This window comes from Pomacea canaliculata, linkage group LG11, assembly GCF_003073045.1.
Source record: "Pomacea canaliculata isolate SZHN2017 linkage group LG11, ASM307304v1, whole genome shotgun sequence".
Lineage (NCBI taxonomy): Eukaryota > Metazoa > Mollusca > Gastropoda > Architaenioglossa > Ampullariidae > Pomacea > Pomacea canaliculata.
In genome coordinates this window covers 15,727,156-15,747,554 of record NC_037600.1, presented here as the reverse complement: position 1 = coordinate 15,747,554, position 20,399 = coordinate 15,727,156, and the positions used below count along the sequence as shown (strand labels likewise).

The window sequence follows — 20,399 nt, the reverse complement described above, 5'->3', positions numbered from 1 at the left end:
CACTTGTGTTGGTGTATTGTACTGGTTACAAGATCCCGTATGTCTAGACTTCTTTTTAGCTCTAGGTACTATATCAGTTTATATTGATAAAGGATCTTCAGTTTTCTTTTTGATATTAATTTTGTCTTTATAAACCTGGCATATTTGTATGGTTTGCCACCTTCTTTGTTTATTTTTTTTTAAAAGGTTTAGATATTGATTTATTAAGTTACCTGATCTGATATTTGGTTATAAGTTCTGGTTATGGTTGCACATTGTGATGACAAAAGTTACAGGTCGGTCAGTGTAAACTAAATTTCATGTAATCTAGTATTTTTTTTTTACCTGAAAAACACTATTCTCTGGAATGAGTTTTACTTGAAAATTTTGAATTAAAATAGCAGAACAGAAAATGTAAAGAACTATGCTGTATACAGTTTTTCACGAGCTAGTAAAATGTTTATTACTTTAAACTTGTCAAATAACCAAAATTAAATTAGTTACAGATTGATGTTGCACTCTCTTTTTACAATTATTTTTCCTGAACATCCTGGTGCTTTATGAAGACCGTGAGAAAAACGACTTCAACAGCCTCTTTAAAACTATTTACGGTAGTTTGAAGCTTGTGTCATCCTGGCAAACATACTTGTATTGATTTAAAAAGACATATTGTGATGAAAGTTTTACTGCATGAAAACAAAAAATAAAAACGTATACAATAGATGATAACGACCACGTTAAATTACGGAAAACAATTTTGTTTCCATTGTGGAAGATGGAGACTCATTCCTGTCGAAAATGGACAAAGTCTTCATTCTGACCTGCGGCACTGAATTCTACAAGCTGGGTGCTGCTTAGCACTCTTGTGACGTCATCATCTGCACGGTGCCATCCACTGGATAAGCGACAAGCAGTACGTATACAGTTTAGTAGAAAATTTAAGGAGTTTCCAGTCATTTATTTATCTTCTTCTTCATTCAAGATACAGCCACAGGAACTTTGTGTTCACTTTGTGTAGACCAGTATCCATTTTAGCTACAAAATGATTTTATTTGCGTCGGTTGTTTAAAGCACTGAACAGGGCTTCTTTTTACTAAAAGCTACTTTTGCTTTAATGTTTGCGATTCTGTTTAGACTATATTTTGAACCGTTAATACTACAGTAGTTTTACTCCATAATCAAAGGGTTTGTAGCAAAGTTTCATAGTCATCAATTTGCAGACATTGTTGTCTCACGCATGGACCTTGGCACGGAAAGTAAATTTGGTTCGTGGCTTTTGAAGACCAGCCGATTTATCTTTTCATTTTCATATGTGACTCTACACGACATTATGTTGAAATTCATCTCAGAAATCTGCACAGGACTTCGTGAGTCGGCCTCAGCTGCTTCAATTAGAGATTGTGTAGACAACATGGAGACAGCAGTTACATCACGGGTACCACACGCAGAGAAGGAACGAGATATGAACCCAGAATAGCCAATTGTCAGTGAATAGCAAAAAAGATATCGTCAAAATAGCAGTGAAAGTCAAAATGATTGTTAAGTTACGGGTTTCTCATGAATGGAACTGCGTCTAATTCCTATAATATCAGCACCCAGTTTAATGTACTGTACCTTTAAAGTTTCAAAGAACATTTAAATTTCAGTTGCAAGATAAAAAAGTACTCAATTTTATTTAGTGTGCGCCGTGATCGTCAAAATATGTTTCTAAAAATAGTGACAAAACGTGGCTTCAGAAACTGAGCAAAGTATAAGAATGTATTATACATTTGCCAGTTAGTCATTTTGACTTCTGTGCAGAGAGGATTCTCACAACAATTTCACTTTTGAAAGTCTCTGGGTTCAAGGCAGCAACTCTTTGAATGAACGTCTGCTGGAGGCGTTGGATTATGGGGTAAGTGTTCTCAGCAGGTCGTGTGTTTTCTCAAGTGTTCCTCAAAGTCGATCCAACACAAATAAAATGCTTTGCGAGAAGTTGAGCAACATCATCTCTGTCGTAACGCCTTCTGCAAAAATACATGCACCCCTCAACAAATGAGTAAATATTCACAGACAATACAACACATAAATCTTTGTTCTCGTCAAAAGACGATTTGAGCTTAGTTTCAAAACTTATTAATATCGCAAAAAAATATGAAAATATAAAAAAACGCAAACCGTTCAGGCTGGTCTTTAATAAACACACATATATTTCATTTTTACCAGTTCGTGAAAAACTGTATACAGTGAAATTTCTTACTGTACATTTTGTATTTTACTATTTTAATTCACAATTTTCACGCAGTAATCTTTGTATGTTTGTCAGGTAAAAAATGAGATAACATTAAATTTAGTTTACACTGACCAGTCTGTAGCTTTTGTCGCCATAGTGTCTTGACAGGACAATAAGTGAGAAACTCTTGTGGTTCCTTTAACAAGTTAAGACCAGCCTGTGGGACTGGAGACATGGCGGCATTCTCGAAAGGAGCTTTTAGTTCCTGTAAAGTCCGGAGTGTCGCTCGAAGAGTGCACGACTGGAACTCCTCCTAAAAAATAAATTGAAAGAGTCAATGTCAATCTTGATCTCTTCCTTCACAATTATTAATATTTCTGATTCTTTATACAACCATACATCGAGAAAGTTATAATACTTCTCAGTATTGTAGAAACGAAACCTCTTCCATAACAAGACATTATTGAGTTTATTTTTATCCTAAATATTTCTAAGAGATTATTAGAATTCGAAAGATTCGTGAAGATTACTTCGATAGAAGTAGTACTTTACTCTACATCGTGTCTGCCGTTGTCAAAGGTTTCTTGTTTTCATTATTCTCACTTTTCCCTAGCTTTTCCTGTGATAATCTTAATCTCAATCTCAATTCAATACAATCATTATAGGGTACATATGTATAAAGGTGTCTCCTGATAAATGACTTTGGACCTATTTAGGTTCTACTCAAACATCGAGTGTTTGGGGACACAGTTACTTCAGGAGGGCTCTTAGTCTGAACTGATCTGGACAAATAGAAAACTCCATCCACAACTGAAAACCTGCAATTTTTTTGTCTTAATGTTTCTTGGAAATATACACTGATTTGGTTTTGAACATCGCTAAGCGAAGCCAGTTTCAGACACGACTGATGACCAGACTAATAACAGAAATAGATTGGTTCAAGGTAATCTAATTGTGTTCAATGCAGTATCTAAACTTTCAGTTACTGTTACCTGGCACAAATGTAAAAATAAGAATAATTGTAATATTGCATGTTTCATTCACTTTTGTAATTAATCCTTCTGCGTATAATTCCTGCCAGCTCAAATCAAAACAAGTCCAAATATCTTGGGCGGTTTCTTCTCCCGCTCCATTGCCGTTTTCAGAGAGAGGGTAGGTCAAAGTGCGAGTCTGTGGAGGGTTGCTCCCCAGGAGTCTAGCAGAGTGAGCATCGAAAAGAAGTCCACCTGGAGAACAACATATAAAACGTATAGCTTCTTCCAAATATTGTTGAGTTTATTTTATTATGTTGATGATGTAACGCATGTTTCATAATCGCCATCCTACTCACCTGTTTTAACATTATTGTCCTGTCGTTAGTCACAATGTTATGGACACAGCTACTGCTATTAACGTCTACACCAGGGGTGAGCAATTAATTTTCCCAAGGGGCCGCATGAGAAATTGGGATGGTTGTAGAGGGCCGGACTTGTATAGTTAACTCAGTTTTACCCAATACTGTATATATAGTATATATACTATCCCTTCGCCAGGAGGCGGGCCGGTCAGAGACAGGAGGCGGTCCGGATCCGGCCCGCGGGCCGGCCTTTGCCCAGGTCTGGTCTACACAGTTTATCACACCCATACTGAACGTTACCCTTCCTGTCATTGTGTCATCAGAACATTTTGAGTCATATTCACCATTGCGTCATACAGTGGCACATACGTCATCATCATCCACCATCATCCATCCACCCCTCATCATCACCAATCCTCATCATCCATCCATCCTCCTCCTCATCATCATTCTCATCATATCCCAATAGCAGCATTGTAATTGACGAGCGTACACTTACCTTCCGTAGGCATGACGTATTACACACACACACACGAGGATGATGATGAAGAGATTTATAGATGAATCGAATCGAAGAGGCACAAGTTCAGAGGACTGTCACTGAGAGAGTTATAAAGAAGATGGCGGACGAAGACGGTTGTTTTCCCACTTAGTTGGCCATTTTGAGAGCAACTGCTTTTCTCTTATATATGACGTCATTTTCTGCTTCAAGTGACGTGGGACAAACGACACACACAAGACGTCAGGAACAAGACACCATTGGACACGAGACATCACGAGAAATACCACATCTCAGCTTCTTTCTTTTCTTCACTCCCTCTCTGCACATAACAATCCGAATGATAACAGACACGTAACTTCCACCTACTCACCTGGTTTGAGTTCTGCTGCTCTGTGGAGGAGGAACGTCTGCCAGTCACGTGCTGCAGCCTCGCGGTGAGCGCGCAACTCCTCTTGTGATGTCGACCGCCAGGGGAACATTGTATTGGAGCATCTGACGTAACTAAACACAGTGATTTCATTCACAGTATCGAGTATACATTAATTTTAACAACGGTTGTTAATCTACTGCTTGTGTGAGAATCTTTACACGGAACAAATAGAAATAATGTGACACACCTTTCAGTGAACATTTCTAAAATAGTAAGTAAACGTTTATTAAATAATTCAATTCAATTCAATTCAATTCAATTTAACTTTATTATCTCACTAGGAGAAATTAAAAGACGTGGTAAAACAACTGGCTGATAATAAAACTTATAATAAAAACTTAATAACAACTTAATTCCACTCAAACTATCAAATCTCACACAAACACTACAGTCATGTAAATACCGACTAAATAAGACACTAAAACTATAATTCCCAAAACCACACACCCACACCCTCACACTCACAATCCTTCCAACACTTATTCAGTAATACAACAGACTTGTGTATAAAACTATTCCGAGACCGGCAGTGGAGCTCTGGTACAATAAAACGTCTCTTGGACGGAAGAAGGTTATAATATTGAGCTAAAACATGTGTACTATCTTTTCGCAATCGCTCTCGCTTTCCGTACTACTCGCTCGCATACAACTCACTCAGACACTCCTGCTTCTCCCCAATCACCTTCCCACTCACACTCACAACTCTATCTAACACATTCCTATTACTAGCCCTCAATCCTCCATACCAACATAAAATCCAAATGTCACACAGACTCAAGAAAACATCTATAAAAAGCACTTAAAACTTTTTGTTGACATCAGGAACGGAGTTTTTGTAGACAGTACAATCGAGATTGACATTTCTTATGAATAACCTCAGTATTGGTGTTAAAAGTGAGTTTGTCGTCAATCACAGTTCCTAAATATTTGTACTGATCAACACGTTCAACTGGCACATCAATGTAGAGGTCAGGGATAACAGTGCTCTTGCGTCTGAAATCAAAATCACCAGCTCTTTTGTTTTCTTTACATTTAGATCAAGATAGTTTTCTTTGCAACCAGTTATGAAATTTATCTACTGCATCAACATAGACAGAGTGTGAGTTTGAGAGGTCTAGGAGAGCAGTATCATCAGAGTATTTAATCAAGAGAGATGAATCAGTGCACGACAGTCATTGGTATAGAGGGTGAAGATTACAGGCGAGAGACATGTACTGAGGGCTCCCAACAGATGTATTTCTGGAAGAGGAGAGTGCATGCTGGAAACAGACTGTCTGGGAACGTTTTACCAGAAAGTTAACAACCCATAGGATGAGTTTGGGGCTGACATCAAGTTTAAGAACTTTCAGAGCTAACAGATAAGGCTGTATAGTATTAAATGCAGAAGAAAAATCAATGAAAAGAATGTGTACATAGGAGCCAGACCTGTCTAAGTGAGAGTATGCATTGTGCAGAAGAGTGAGTGTGGCATCGTCAGTGGATCTGTGCTGTTTGTATGCAAATTGAAAGGGATCGAGGTGTTGTTGTGTCTGTGAGAGAAGTGTGCGAAGGATGATGCGTTCGAAGCATTTCATAACAATAGAGGTCAATGCCACGGGCCTGTAATCATTTAGTTCAATCGGGTTTCTGGTTTTAGGAACAGGAACAAATGATGGATTTTTTCCAGATATTTGGTACAGTACTCACTTTACCGACCAGAGAACAACTGAGTAAAAACACTAGACAGCTGAGTCGCACAGTTTTTTCAACACTCTTCCACAAATATTATCAGGGCCACATGCCTTCCACACATTCACCCGTCTAAAAAGGGATAAAACAGCATTTTCCTCAATCACAAAGTCATCCAGTTCGCTCCCATGCTGCTCCTCCCCTACTCTCTTCTCCAATTCAGAAATCACATTAAATAACTCCTCCCAACATCATCCTCTCAAGCGACAATAAAATTCATTCAGTTTGTTGCATAATCTACTCTTTCTTCCAAGGACATGGAGAAGGCACTGGTCAGCGGGTGATTTTGACCCGTCAATATTTTCAGGCCTTTCCATGCATCCCTCATGTTCCCACCCTCAAACTGTTTCTCTACCTTTCCTTTATAATCTAACTTGGCTTTTCTAATTTCTCCCCTCAGCTTTTTCTGTACCCGCTTTCTATCTATTCTATCGCCTGTCTGAAATGCAACCTTCTTAGCGTTTATAGTGTTTTTCAGTTGCCTAGTAATCCAGGGTTTGTTGTTTGGGTAAATTTTCACTACTTTCCTTGGGATAATCATGTCTTTACAAAAACCAATATAATCAGAAATAACATCGGTGGCAGTATGGACATCATCAGCAGAATCCAGAAAAACATTCCAGTCGGTGCATTCAAAGCAACCCTGCAACCGCTCAACAGAATCGTGAGACCAGATTTGAACAGTACGCGTAACAATGGGGTTAGTTTGAACTATCGGTTTGTAGCAGGAATAAGATGTACAGCGTTGTGATCGGACTGACCGATTTTAGGGAGCCGGATGGATTTGAATGCATTGGGTATGTTGCCGTAGCAACGATCGGGTTGACAGTCAAGACGGGTAGTACAAGTTACATATTGTTTGAAAGCAGGCAGAGCAGATCGTAAATCACAGTTATTAAAATCACCAAGTACAAAGTTAGGAGCATCTGGGCTAAGCGTCTGTAGCGATCGGACAACTTCGGCGATCTCCGTGGCGGCGCGTGACAAGTTCGCTTTCGGGTGCGCATACACAACAGTGATACACACCTGGCCAAACTCACGTGGCAGATACTTGGGCCTAAGTGACAGAGAGATCAATTCCACATCAGGCGAGCAATGTCTCTTTCGTACAGTCACATTAGCCCTGCTACAGTAACGCTCACTGACGAACACACACACACCGCCGCCATGATGCTTGCCCGTGGCTACAGGGTCTCTATCGCAGCGATACGGCACACCAAAACCATCAAGAAAAACACTATCATCACTGATCTTGTCATCAAACCAGGTCTCAGAAATACACAGCAGACAAGCATCTCTAAACTCTCGCATAAATGCAACATTAGCAGCAAACTCATCAAGTTGTAGTTAGGTGGCTTAGGCCTGATGGAGCGCGTGTTGGCGAGGACGATACTAGGGAGGGGGGGAATTGGTGATGTTACGCCGCAACCTCCGTCGTAGGCCTCCTCTCTGACCACGCTTGCGTCTGATGTGTGCAGATGATTGAAAGTTGGTGGAAGAATCGGGAATCATTCCGCAGGAAGGAGTCGAATCGAGGGGGCGGAAGGTCAACAGAAGGCGAGCGAAGAAGAAGTATGATCTCACGTGAGAAGTATGTCGATTGAGTGTCTTGATATCGGTTGCCATGTTGACCCGGTATGCCAGCAACAACACCAACTTTGAATGCACAGAAAACAACTGCCACCAACCACCAAGCGTCCAGCAGCAACACAGCACGCATCCTGAATTCTGTCATAAAACTTCCAAACCGAAAAAAATAGTCCCCTACAGCAGGCTGAAAACAGGTGAACAAACGTAAAACTATGCCAGCTGAACACACGCGTCCGAGTCGCCCCGTGGGAAGCGCCTCTTCTGTGACGTATACGGTGTAATTAATTATATTAAGTATGGACGGATGGACGGAAAGGGCAACAATTGCCAATAACCAGGTAGTGATATACACAGCACAAGCTCAGCCTGAAGTGGGTCAGTGTTACATTTCGATGTTTTACTCCGTCATATGGTGATGTCAGCAGTGACGACAATGTACTCTGACGTAGAAACGCTGTGGACGAGGTACTGAAGTACAAACAAAAATAAATGTTAATAAAGGAAAATAAGACCACATATCCACAACCACCGTCTGCAGGCACCACACTCCGAGAAAATTCACTCGCAGATCAGTATATCAGTATATCACATATATTCACACATGATCGGTCTAAAGCAGAACGACGACAAACAATCCACTGAACGAAGGTAAAGATGAATCTGCACAGAACGGTCACCACTGAACCACTCCCACATAACAGAACCAAAACCGAGGTCACCAGAGTGAAAGAGCAGCACAACCAAGCTGTTGCAGCCAGGCACACTACAAATTAAAGGTGACAGCGAAGCCTCGGTAAGCAGCAATGACCCATCAGGCAGGACCGAAAATCAAGTAGTTACCACCCATCCGCCATCTTCATACGTCATCATCAGAATAAAGGTGACTTTTACATAAAGAGCAATAGGTATTCATGTTAACATCGATACAAAGTAATAGTAATAACTAACTTAGAGAAATAGAGAAAGAGAAAAAGAGAAAGAAAGAGAAAGAGAGAAAGAAAGAGAGGAGGAGACAGAGAGATAGAGAGGAAATAAAATATCGTATGTGATCAAACATGGTTATATATTTTAGACATCAGTTTGTTTGTTTATTTGTGTTTAATTCCGTGCCAGCAACTAGGGCTGTATCACGGCAATAGACATCAGTTGATCTGGACTTTTTCACGTTTTTTTTAATGAAATGCTGCTCTGTATGACCCACCTCTCGTTACTCAAATACATCGTGGCGAATGATGACATGATGATGTCACAGGTGTTGTCAGGTACACACTGTTTGTAGAAATTATTGCCACATACCAGGGGGAACACGTTGGTGAACTTGGTCATGTACGAGGTTTGACCTACCAGAGAAACAAAATAATATCGTCTGTTAAATTTGTAGAAAAATTTGAGAATGTTAGATAACAGAGAAGTGACGAGAGACTTAGTGCGCTCCCTATGAATACAATTACCGTAAATAGTTTTGAAGAGACTGTTGTAGTCGTTGGATGCGTGATCTTCGTACAACACCTGAATCTTCAGATCGGGTCCATGTTTGCTTCGCAAGTGGTCTGAAGCAATAAATAATCGTCGTATTAGTCTGTTAATTTAGTAACACGACAAAGACAAGTATTTATTTGTCAGTTCTTCGTCACCAGTCCTTCTTAAGTAATGTTCTCTATCTGTTTGTTTTACAAATATAGGAATCAAAAAAACATGATTTCATAAATAAAATACCATCGACTATTGATGACAATTACTGCTCTCATTCCCCTCTGATCCGCTTCTTTACTTACCGATGACCTTGTGTATCAGTCGTAGAGACACCGACCCATCGCACGTTCCATAGTCACCGATGGTGAACACGCCTTTTGGTGAAGGCACCGGCATGGCGTCTAGTAGATAGAAAAATCAACAGCAGGCTATTCCGTTTCGTTGAATACTGCTCAGTACTTAATAAATTCCACAAAAATTGTTTTTTGATAAGTACACAGACATAAAACATGATTTATAGACAATATGTGAAATGTCTGTGTTTTTAAATAAATTATTTCCTTGTTTTATATTTGTATTGGAAAAGCTTAAGAAGAGAAAATGTGCAACACACACTTTCCGGTGATCAAAGTGAATTGTTAGAGGTCTGTCTGTTAGCCACTCAGTTGTTTTTACTAACAATACGAATGTACTGAGATCCCCGTTGAATGCTTCCAGTTGCGTTTTGAATTGTTACAATACAAATAACAATGCAGAAGAAAAAATTTAATACTATCTGCACTCCGATGGTCTATACTGAAAGGCAACAATAAAAATGAAACGAGTTACAAGTGATCCGAAACTTTCATGCCTACATGAAAATCATTCGGCTAGAGTTCCATAAATAAATTCTACAGGCGACACAGCAAGTTTGTGACATAGGTCACATGTGTCCCCAATCTTCCTGTGCTGCTTGGGTATTTTATGTCAAAGATGTGCTTTCTATAATCTTTCTTGAACTATGTTGGTGCCCTACACACAAACACACACACACACACGGCACTATGCTGCTGACGTAGTAAGAAATAATGTGTATAAATTGGCGGCATGTCCCATAGTCACTTTTTAAAAATCAGTCTACCGATATTAAAAATATTTAGATAAAATCACTCACGTACCGATATGAGATAAAACAATTTCTTCACAAATGTCAGCCGAAGGTTGTGTCAGTCTTCCGAGATTTTCGCCGTAGAAGCCAGAACCAGGCTGCCAGAAGTACAGGTAGTCCTCGGGTTACGACGGTCTCGAGTTACGTCGTTTCGTGGTTACGACGCTCATTCCGACTTACGAGGTTTAGCGAAAGTAGACTCATCTGATAACAGTGCATCAAAGAAAAGGAAGGCCATCACCATGGAGGTGAAAGTGGATATCATAAAGCAATCTGAGAAGGGGGAAATAGCAACAGAAATTGCCAGGTCATTAGGACTTAGTCGCTCGACTGTCGCTACGATTATCAAGGATAAAGATCGCATCCTTGAACACGTGACAGGATCTGCTCCTATGACAGCGACAGTGACAACAAAGCGTACTGTACTGCACAATATTGTACTGTACTTATGTTGATTGATAATTATGTAGGTTGCTGTGTTAGGATAGGTGTTTGGATAGGCTAAGTGTTTGCAGTATTGTGCTGTTATTATGGTACAGTACTGTATGAACGTATGATCCGACTTACGTCGAAATTCGGTTTACGACGCCGCGTTAAGAACGGATCCCCGTCGTAAGTCGAGGACTACCTGTATTGAAAAGAAGGTGTCTCGGCACCTGCTACATCTCCAGACATCTCTCTTCGCATCGTTGACGTAGCAGCGCCATCTGACGACCTCTTCCCTGACGGTAGAGATGACAGTGACGTCAGATGTAGACATGGCGGGCGACAAGCGGCAGTCGTGGTCACAAGACGGGGGAGCACAGTCTTCAGCATCCTACCAGCGCCCTTCAGGTGTGAACAGAGCGAACTACTGCACTGAACCACTTCACAGGGAATGCTCAACGGGTTTGTGAAACTCGTCTGCTGTCTGCAACAGAAAGCAAAAGCTGCTCAAGTAAAAACTTGCTAATGATATTATGCTACTACGTATTGCGATGTACATGTAAACAAGCTTCGCTGATTCATCCCTGTTACTATTTTTGATGTTACTTTTGCTGTTACAAGCAGGTATTTTTTTCACGTAGTTGAGGAATAAGCACGTGAGTAATTGTATAGAGGGGTTTACAATGTAGTGAGGGGTAGTATTATGAGACGCGTGAAAACGAGGTTACTCGCAGCTGCTAATTACAGGTGTTTGTGTCCTGTGCAGCTGGTATTCTTTGCTCTACTCCCTCAGGTTGTCCTGCCGCGTACCTTGGGGCACGTGATTTATAAGGTAGGGAAAAGGATTACGAAAGGGAATGATTGACAAAGAAAACCACTCAGCTAACAGCCCATGGAAAGCCACGAGCTGACCTTTGTTCACATTGAGCGACTCCTTGACGAGCGATATGATAACAAAGGTGACAAGGTACATGGGGACACGAATAAAGCCAGTCGTATGGTTGGTCAAAACAAATCTTCGTATATGTTGAGAAAGGTGGCGGCAATGGTGTCTGTCGACAAGGGCTGTATGGTTTCTACAGTTAATTCTGCACCCACGAACCATGTCTACGCCCCTTTACCCGATTAAACAACAAACATCTCGGCACAACTGTCATGAGGTTTTGGGGTTCTATTGTTGTTAATGGGATGGGTTTTAAGCTCTTCTTTTTATACGAGAGGAAGCTCTTGTAGCTCCTTGTTGTTAGATAATTTGCTTGTCTTCTTCTTTACCAGTTTTTAAAAATTGAAAGTGTTTTTATTAGCTTTTCAGTTTCCTTCTCTTGTCGATCACCTTACGGTTGGTTTGTGTCACGACACCGTGTAGTGTCTCTCGCTCACTCCCTTTCGAACACACTTGCGGGGTCAGACAATTATGTGTTCTTTCACACAAATAAACAAAATGATTTGCCTGTAAGAGTCTGCCACTGTTTACTAAACAAAACAAAATAACGTAAAAAAATAATAATAATAAAAATCCTAACTACGATGTATTTTTCTGTATCTGTCCTGCGGAAACCTTCTTCGTAATTTAAAAACTTTTCTCAAAGCCACTAAGTTTACAATTTTTTAAACAATGCACTGTTATATTACTAAAAAAAAGTGTTGATAACATGTTGCAATTACACTTGTTCATCTGAATAAAACTGCTAATGTCTGGACACAACAGTTAGAAGGAAGTTTTAAGGGTATTTTATTGAAAGCTATTTTATTGCCAGTCATTTTGACTTCTGTGCAGCAAGGATTCTCACAGCAATTTCACTTTTGAAAGTCTCTGGGTTCAAGGCAGCGACTCTTTGAATGAACTTCTGCTGGAGGCGTTGGATTATGGGTAAGTGTTCCTCAGCAGGTCGTGTGTTTCTCAAAGTGTTCCTCAAAGTCCCATCTAACACAACACCAAATGCCTTTGCGAGAAGTTGAGCAAACATCATTCTGTCGTCAACGCCATCTGCAAAAATATATGCACCCCTCAACAAATGAGTAAACATTTACAGACAATACAACACAAATGTTTGTTCTCGTCAAAAGATGATTTGACCTTAGTTTCAGTCCTTACAGTATTGCTGGTCTTTAATTTAATTTTATTATAAATAAAATGCTTACCTCTATTTTATTTAAATCCAAAATTAATAGAAAATTTCACTCAGTAATCTTTCCAGAGACAAGGCAAAACAAATAAAAAATAAAAATAAAAAAAAGGATAACATGAAATTTAGTTTACACTGACCAGTCTGTAGCTTTTGTCGCCACAGTGTTTTGACAGGACAATAAGTGACAAACTCTTGTGGGTCCTTTATCAAGTTGAGACCAGCCTGTCGGACGGGGGACATGGCGGCATTCTCGAAAGGAACTTTTACTTCCTGTAAAGTCCGAAACATCAGTGGAAGAGTGCACGACTGGAACTCCTCCTAAGAAATAAATTGTAAAGGTGAATGTCAATCTTGATTTCTTCCTTCACAGTTCTAAATATTTCTGATTCTTTATACAACTAGACATCGAGAGATTGAGATATTTTTTAGTACTGCTTAAGCGAGGCCTCTTCCATAACAAGATAATCTTTCAATTTAATACAATCATTAATAGGTATATAATAGTATCTCTTGATAAATGACCTTTGACCAATCTAGTTTCTACATCGAGGTTTTGGGGACACAGTGCCTTCAGAAGAGGCCTAGTCTGAACTGACTGGACAAATAGAAAACTCCATCGAGAACTGAAAATCTGCAATTTTTTGTCTTAATTGTCCTTAGATACAATGATTTGGTTTGGAACATCGCTTAATGAAAGCTGTTTCAGACACGGTTGACTGGACTAAAACCACGAACAGATTGGTTCAAGGTAAGCAAATTGTGTTTATCGAATAGTTATAGTTACCGTTACACGGCAAAAGTGTAAAATTAAGAATCAGTTTATTATTGTATGTTTTATTCACTTTTGTAATTATTCCTTCTGCGTATAATTCCTCCCAACTCAAATCAAAAGAAGTCCAAATATCTTGAGAGCTATCTTGTCTTGTTCCAGTGTCGCTTTCAGAGAGAGGGTAGGTCAAAGACCGCGTCTGTGGAGGGTTGCTTCCCAGGAGTTTAGCAGTCTGAGCATCAAAAAGAAGTCCACCTGGGGAAAAAATGCATTTTTACATAGCTGCTTTGAATTATTGTGGAGTTTGTTAGATTGAATCGATGATGTAATACATGTTTCATAATCGCCATCCTTATCACCTATATCAACATTATAGTTTTGGCTTCAGTCACAATGTCATTACAATCGTCTGGACACAGTTACTGTTATTAACGTCCACACAGTTTAGTACACACATTTTAAAAGTTACTCTTCCTGTCATTGTTTGATATTATAATCACTCCCTCAAAAGCGTCATCATAACAAGTGAATAATAATAATCATCATCATCCTCATCATTCATCACCATCATCTTCGTATTTCTTTTCTTCACTCACTTTCAGAAGGATTACAGACAAATGTCTAACTTCCACCTACTCACCTGGTTTGAGTTCAGCTGCTCTCAGGAGGAGGAACGTCTGCCAGTCACGTGCTGCCACCTCGCGGATACTTTTCAGCTCCTCTTCTGATGTCGACCGCCAGGGCAAAATTGTATTGGAGCATCTCACTTGACTAAACAGTGATTTCATTCACATTATCAAGTATACATTAGTCTTCAACAACGTTTCTTAATCTACTGCTTGTGTGAGAACCTTTAACAGAACAAAGAGAAATAATGCGACACACCTTTCAGTGAACATTTCTTAAATAGTCAACGGTTATTAAATAAAGATGACGATTACATAAAGAACACTAGGTATCCATGTAAACATCGATACAAAATAATGATTATAACTAATTTACAGAGAGAGAGAGAGAGAGAGAGAGAGAGAGAGAGAGAGAGAGAGAGAGAGTGGAAATACAATATAGTATTTGATCGAACATGGTTTTATATTTTGAACATCAGTTGTTTTGGGCTTTTTGTCTTTAGGCTTCATTGTCCGACCCACCTTTCCTTATTCAAATACATCGCGGCGAATGAGGACATGATGATGTCGCAGGTGTTGTCAGGTACACACTGCTTGTAGAAATTAGTGCCACATACCAGAGGGAACACGTTGGTGAACTTGGTCATGTACGAGGTTTGACCTTCCAGAGAGACAAAATATCGTCCGTTAAATTGCTAGAAAAATTGAGAATGTTAGATAAAAGGGAAGTCATCTGTTAAATTTGTAGACGTGACGAGAAGTGACGAGAGACTCAGCGCTCCCCCTATAAATACAATTACCGTAAATAGTTTTGAAGAGACTGTTGAAGTCGTTGGATGCGTGATCTTCGTACAACACCTGAATCTTCAGATCGGGTCCATGTTTGTTTCGCAAGTGGTCTGAAGCAATAAATAATCGTCGTATTAGTCTGTTTATTTAATAATACTACAAAGACAAGTATTTATTAGTTCTTTGTCACTAGTCATGCTTAATTATTATTCTCTTTCTGTTTGTTTTACAAATATAATAGTCTTTCTAGACATCGAAGGAAAGGACATAATTTGCATAAATATAATATCATAGATTAATGATGACAGTTACTGCTCTCGTTCCCCTTTGCGCTGCTTCTTTACTTACCGATGATATTATGGATCAGTCGTAGAGACACTGACCCATCACACGTTCCATAGTCACCAATGGTGAACACGCCTTTTGGTGAAGGCACCGGCACGGCGTCTAGAAGATAAAAAATATATATCATACATAATAATAGAAAAGTGGGCATCATCATCAATCATCAATCATCATCATTCGATGTTTGTTAAACTCACGTACCAATATGAGATAGAATGATTTCTTCACAAATGTCAGCCGCAGGTTGTGTCATTCTTCCGAGATTTTCGCCATAGAAGCCAGAACCAGGCTGCCAGAAGTATTGAAAGGAAGGTGTCTCGGCACCTGCTACATCTCCAGACATCTCTCTTCTCATCGTTGACGTAGCAGCGCCATCTGACGACCTCTTCCTTGACGGTAGAGATGACAGTGACGTCAGATGTAGACATGGCGGGCGACAAGCGGCAGTCGTGGTCACAAGACGGGGGAGCACAGTCTTCAGCATCTTACCAGCGCCGTTCAGGTGTGAAGAGAGCCACATACTGCACTGAACCTCTCCACTCACAGGGAATGTTCAAGGAGCTTGTGAAACTCGTCTGCTGTCTGCAACAGGAAAGCAAAAGCTGCTAAAGTAAAAAAATTGCGTCTGAGATCGTGTTTACATAATGTGTTCTACAAGTATACAAGCTGTGCTTATTCGCCCTTATTACTATTTTTGATGTTACTTTTGCTTTTAAAACATGTTTCTTTTGTGGAGTAGAGGAATAAGGACGTGAGTATATATGGGAGAGGGGTTTACAAGGTAGGGAGTGGCATTATTACGAGACGAGCGGAAAAGAGGTTGATCACAGCTGATAATTACAGGTGTTTGTGCCCTGTACACCTGGTATTCTTTGCTCTACTCCCTCAGGCTCTCCTGCCACAAACCATGGGACACCTGGTTTATAAGTTAATGAAATGGTTACGAAGGGGAATGATTTAACTTGACAAAGAAAACCACTCAGTTCACTGCCAATGTAAAGCAAAGAGCTGACCTTTGTGCACTATGAGCAAGTCCTTGAAAAACGATATAATAACGAGTGTGACAAGGTACATGGGGAAACGAATAAAGCCAGTCACCTGGTTGGTCAAAACAAATCTTTGTATATGCTGCTGCAAACTCAAGACTAAACTGTAAACTCATCAATATTGACAACCGGATGCAAAATTTCATCGACTGATCGGTCGTTAACGAAGCATCTATTCTTCTACGAAAGGAGAAATTTAAGAACTGTTTTCATAGACCACTCACCGTAGATCGGGTATAGAATATCGCACTTGTCGCACCCACTGTCATTCGCAGTCTGAACGCAGGGTGGAGTGCTCTGGGTGTGAAGACCAGACCGTAACTGCCTCGTGCAAGAAAACTTTAGAAGGAATGATCTTCGGCCCTGTCCGGTATTTTCCGGAGGATTCCGAGCGCAGTCTTCGTCTCTCTTCTGCATTGAACAGTTGGGGTTCGAATATGCTATATGTGCTTACAATGTGTCACGGATGGTTGAGAAAGGTCGCGGTAACTTTTCAGTCGACATGGGGTGTATTGACATGGGCCAACTCTTCACACTCGCACCCACATTCACAAGAAAATCGCTCGCCATCTCCCAACTTTTATCTGTTTTTCGTTCACTTTACACCCAAATGGCGAATGAAAATGCTTATGGCAGAAACAAAGGAAAGTAAATAGAGGAAAAAATATCAAAAGAAAAGAAGAAAGAGATGAACTTTCTGTTGACAGATCGTGTTAAAAATACCTGAGTGGTTCAGTGCAAATGCACCATTGGATATACCCTCCATGGCCTCGTATTTATGAGGTTCATTCACACCACAAGGTCAGTCTACCCAGGGTCTAGTCGCTACAGTCAGGACTCATCCGCAACTTCTAGGTAGGCACGACCGTTAAGAAAACACGTGACCTGTAAAGGTGAATGTCGTGTTGGTGCTTAATAGGCCTGAAGAAATGTCGACTAGTGAGAATGTTAAAAGGTCCTTGGCGTGTAAAAATTGTGTAAGAGGGTGTTAGCATGCACTCCTGACTCACTCAGGAATAAAAGATCACGAAGGTTGGTTTTGACAGCAAAGAAATATACCTTTATTTCTTTTTTTCTTCAAAACACTGTGGCCAGGCTGCACCTGACGACAGTAAACAACAACAACAACAACAACAACAACAACAACAACAACAACAACAACAACAACAAGAAGTTTGAATTCGTTTGTTTCTCGAGTGACAATAAAATGTCAATACCGCGTTATCCATGTACAGAAACATAAATAAAGGAAAGCTAAAATAAAAAAATGCAAAACATCAGCAAAAAGATCACTACACAAAGAAGAAAGAACAATGCAAAAATTCCACAAAGGACACTGACACATTTGATTTATTACAAAAGAAGTATATAGCAGACATCGGGGACTCGGTTGGTCTGCTATACACGAGTAAAGCAAAGAAACTATTTTAACTTCTGCGCAACAAGTCTGCTGACAAAAAGTTCACTCTGGAAAGTCTCTGGGTTCGCCAATGCCAGTTTTTGAGTGAAACATTCATAGTAGTCTTTTAATATCTCCGACTGTTCCTCAGCACTCCGTGTGTTCCTGAAGGTGTTCCGTAAGGTTCCATTTATCACAACACTAAACCCCTTTGCGAGGAGGCGAGCAAACAGATTTTTGTCGTCAACGCCATCTATAAAAAAATGTTACTCTATTAAAACACAAACATTAATTAATCTACAACTGAACTTTTATCATCATTAAAATATAAATACTTAATGGTACAAGTTTTGCCTATGTTTTGAAATACAAAGACCGCGAAGTTTTATAAACGGACATAGCTAAAAATGTTAAATATAAATGTTCTTAAAATATTAATAACACAGCATGTGGCAAACCTAAAGAAAAATCTTGTAACATTGAAGGGATTATCGTTCTCGTCAGAGATGAGTCTCTTCATATGATTTGTGAGCACTTTGTTAGCTCCGATCATATGAACAATCTTTTCAACACCGTTTAGCAGTCTGTGGTAGTAGAACCTCCCTTTCTCATAAATTATAGTCTGATATATATATATTATGTCAGTCTCTCACAGACTGCTCCACTACAGGTGTAAAGTAAGAAAAGTAGATAATGTACAAATATTGTATACTCACGTGTCTTCAGGTTTTGTCGCCACATTGTTTTGGCATAACAAGAGGTGATCAACTCTTCAGGTTCCTTCAACAAATTCAGACCAGCTTGTGGAACTGGGAGAATGGCATTCTCGAAAGGAGCTTTTATTTCCTGTAAAGTCCGAAGTGCCATCGCAATAGTGCATGACTGGAACTCCTCCTGTAACGATATATATATATAGTTATGTTTTCACTCAATCTCAGAAATGGCTGGCACTCTAAAGAGTGTTTCCAACTGTCAGCATCGTTTGATTCCTCGTCAAAAAATGTGGTTTGTAATTATATATATATATACTTCTTAGGATGTTTATCATTGTCAAACCTTAAATTAAATTAAATTAAAGCTCAATAGAAGAAATGTTTTAGTGGTTTATGTTTTACTTACTCTTGTTATTAAGCCCTTTGCGTAGAATTCGTTCCACAGCAAATCAAAATTAGTCCAAATGTCCTTCGCAGTTTCCTTTCGTGTACAAGAGACATTGGCTGTGCTTTTAGCCGGCATTAACACAAAGAGAAGACCACCTGCAGAACACGAAAAGGACTTTTCAATTAAAAAAGGTTTTAGCTATTTTAATTATCTGTTTTAGTATCTTAATGATGTTCTATTTTTTTAGTTACTGATTTAATTATTATTGTGGTATCTTCATTTCATAAAGCTTTCACATGGACACGACCACTACACAGCATACATTAATTATTATGTCGACCCTAACTGTAACTTTTCATGTCAAGGAGTGATTGTTGAAACCATTACAGCATCATCATCATCACAACTTTTATAATCGTCATTATCATCATCATGACATTAACCCAGAGTTATGGGTGGCATGGCCCATCTGACAGCGTCGTTATCACAGCTGAGAACAAATTAGCCTGAGGTTCTAATCACATTGGTATCATTATCATTTATAATTTCAATTGGATATCATATTTTTATCACCACCCCTCTCTATATCTCATCACTAAAGGAGACACCTGTCACACATCCCGACACCCACCCTGTTTGAGTTCTGCTGCTCTGAGGAGGAGGAACGTCTGCCAGTCACGTGCTGCAGCCTCGTGATGAGCTTGCACCTCTTCTTCTGATGTTGACCGCCAGGGGAACATTGTATTGGAACATCTCACATGACTGAACCACAGTTATAGTATTTATATTATTATGTAGAAATGGTTCAAGATGTTTTAATATGATGAATTAAAAAATACATTTCTAAATAGTAAATATTTATGAAATAAAATGACTTTAAAGCTAAATAAATGCTAGGTAATTGGGGGAATGACAATTATTTTTACTCAAACTAACATGGTTATACTTTGAAATGAACTGCTTTTATTTTGTTTTGTAATGAGCATCAGTTTGTTTAGCTCACCTGTCTTCACTAAGGTAGTGTGTGGCGAAAGTAGAAACAATAATGTCACATGTGTCATCAGGAACACACTGCTTGTAGAAATTAGTGCCACAAACCAAAGGGAACACGTTGGTGAACTTGGACATGTATGATGCTTTGTCTAAATGACAGAAAAGAGTTTAAAAATAGGTTATTCTGTCCTTACTGAGAATTCTTTATATTGTATTAACATTACGTGAGAGATGTATACAAAAAGATTACCATAAACTGTTTTGAAAAGACTATTGTAGTCATTATGGGGTTGGTCTTGGTAAACTACTTGAATCTTCAGGTCGGGTCCATGTTTCTTTCTTAAATGTTCTGAAACAATAATCAACCGTGAATTACACG

At 39.4% G+C, this 20,399-nt stretch overlaps 3 protein-coding genes across 3 annotated transcripts; all 3 read right to left on the bottom strand.

The window, feature by feature from the left end:
* Positions 1-762: 762 nt before the first annotated feature.
* On the bottom strand, positions 763-9,646 carry LOC112575794 (farnesoic acid carboxyl-O-methyltransferase-like). Its single transcript, XM_025257817.1, has 7 exons — positions 9,553-9,646; positions 9,229-9,327; positions 8,979-9,117; positions 4,400-4,530; positions 3,236-3,417; positions 2,324-2,504; positions 763-857 (listed from the first exon to the last, which is right to left on the bottom strand). The coding sequence occupies exons 1-7, from the start codon at positions 9,644-9,646 to the stop codon at positions 763-765; spliced, it is 921 nt and encodes a 306-aa protein (XP_025113602.1).
* Positions 9,647-12,289: 2,643 nt separating this feature from the next.
* Positions 12,290-16,038, bottom strand: LOC112574919 (probable S-adenosylmethionine-dependent methyltransferase At5g38780). The gene is made up of 8 exons (XM_025256296.1): positions 15,683-16,038; positions 15,485-15,583; positions 15,148-15,246; positions 14,870-15,008; positions 14,362-14,492; positions 13,795-13,976; positions 13,090-13,270; positions 12,290-12,810 (listed from the first exon to the last, which is right to left on the bottom strand). The coding sequence occupies exons 1-8, from the start codon at positions 15,999-16,001 to the stop codon at positions 12,581-12,583; spliced, it is 1,380 nt and encodes a 459-aa protein (XP_025112081.1). The 5' UTR covers positions 16,002-16,038; the 3' UTR covers positions 12,290-12,580.
* A 1,552-nt stretch (positions 16,039-17,590) lies between these two features.
* Positions 17,591-20,168, bottom strand: LOC112574929. The gene is made up of 5 exons (XM_025256311.1): positions 20,031-20,168; positions 19,659-19,789; positions 19,046-19,182; positions 18,643-18,820; positions 17,591-18,179 (listed from the first exon to the last, which is right to left on the bottom strand). The coding sequence occupies exons 1-5, from the start codon at positions 20,153-20,155 to the stop codon at positions 17,950-17,952; spliced, it is 801 nt and encodes a 266-aa protein (XP_025112096.1). The 5' UTR covers positions 20,156-20,168; the 3' UTR covers positions 17,591-17,949.
* Positions 20,169-20,399: the final 231 nt, after the last annotated feature.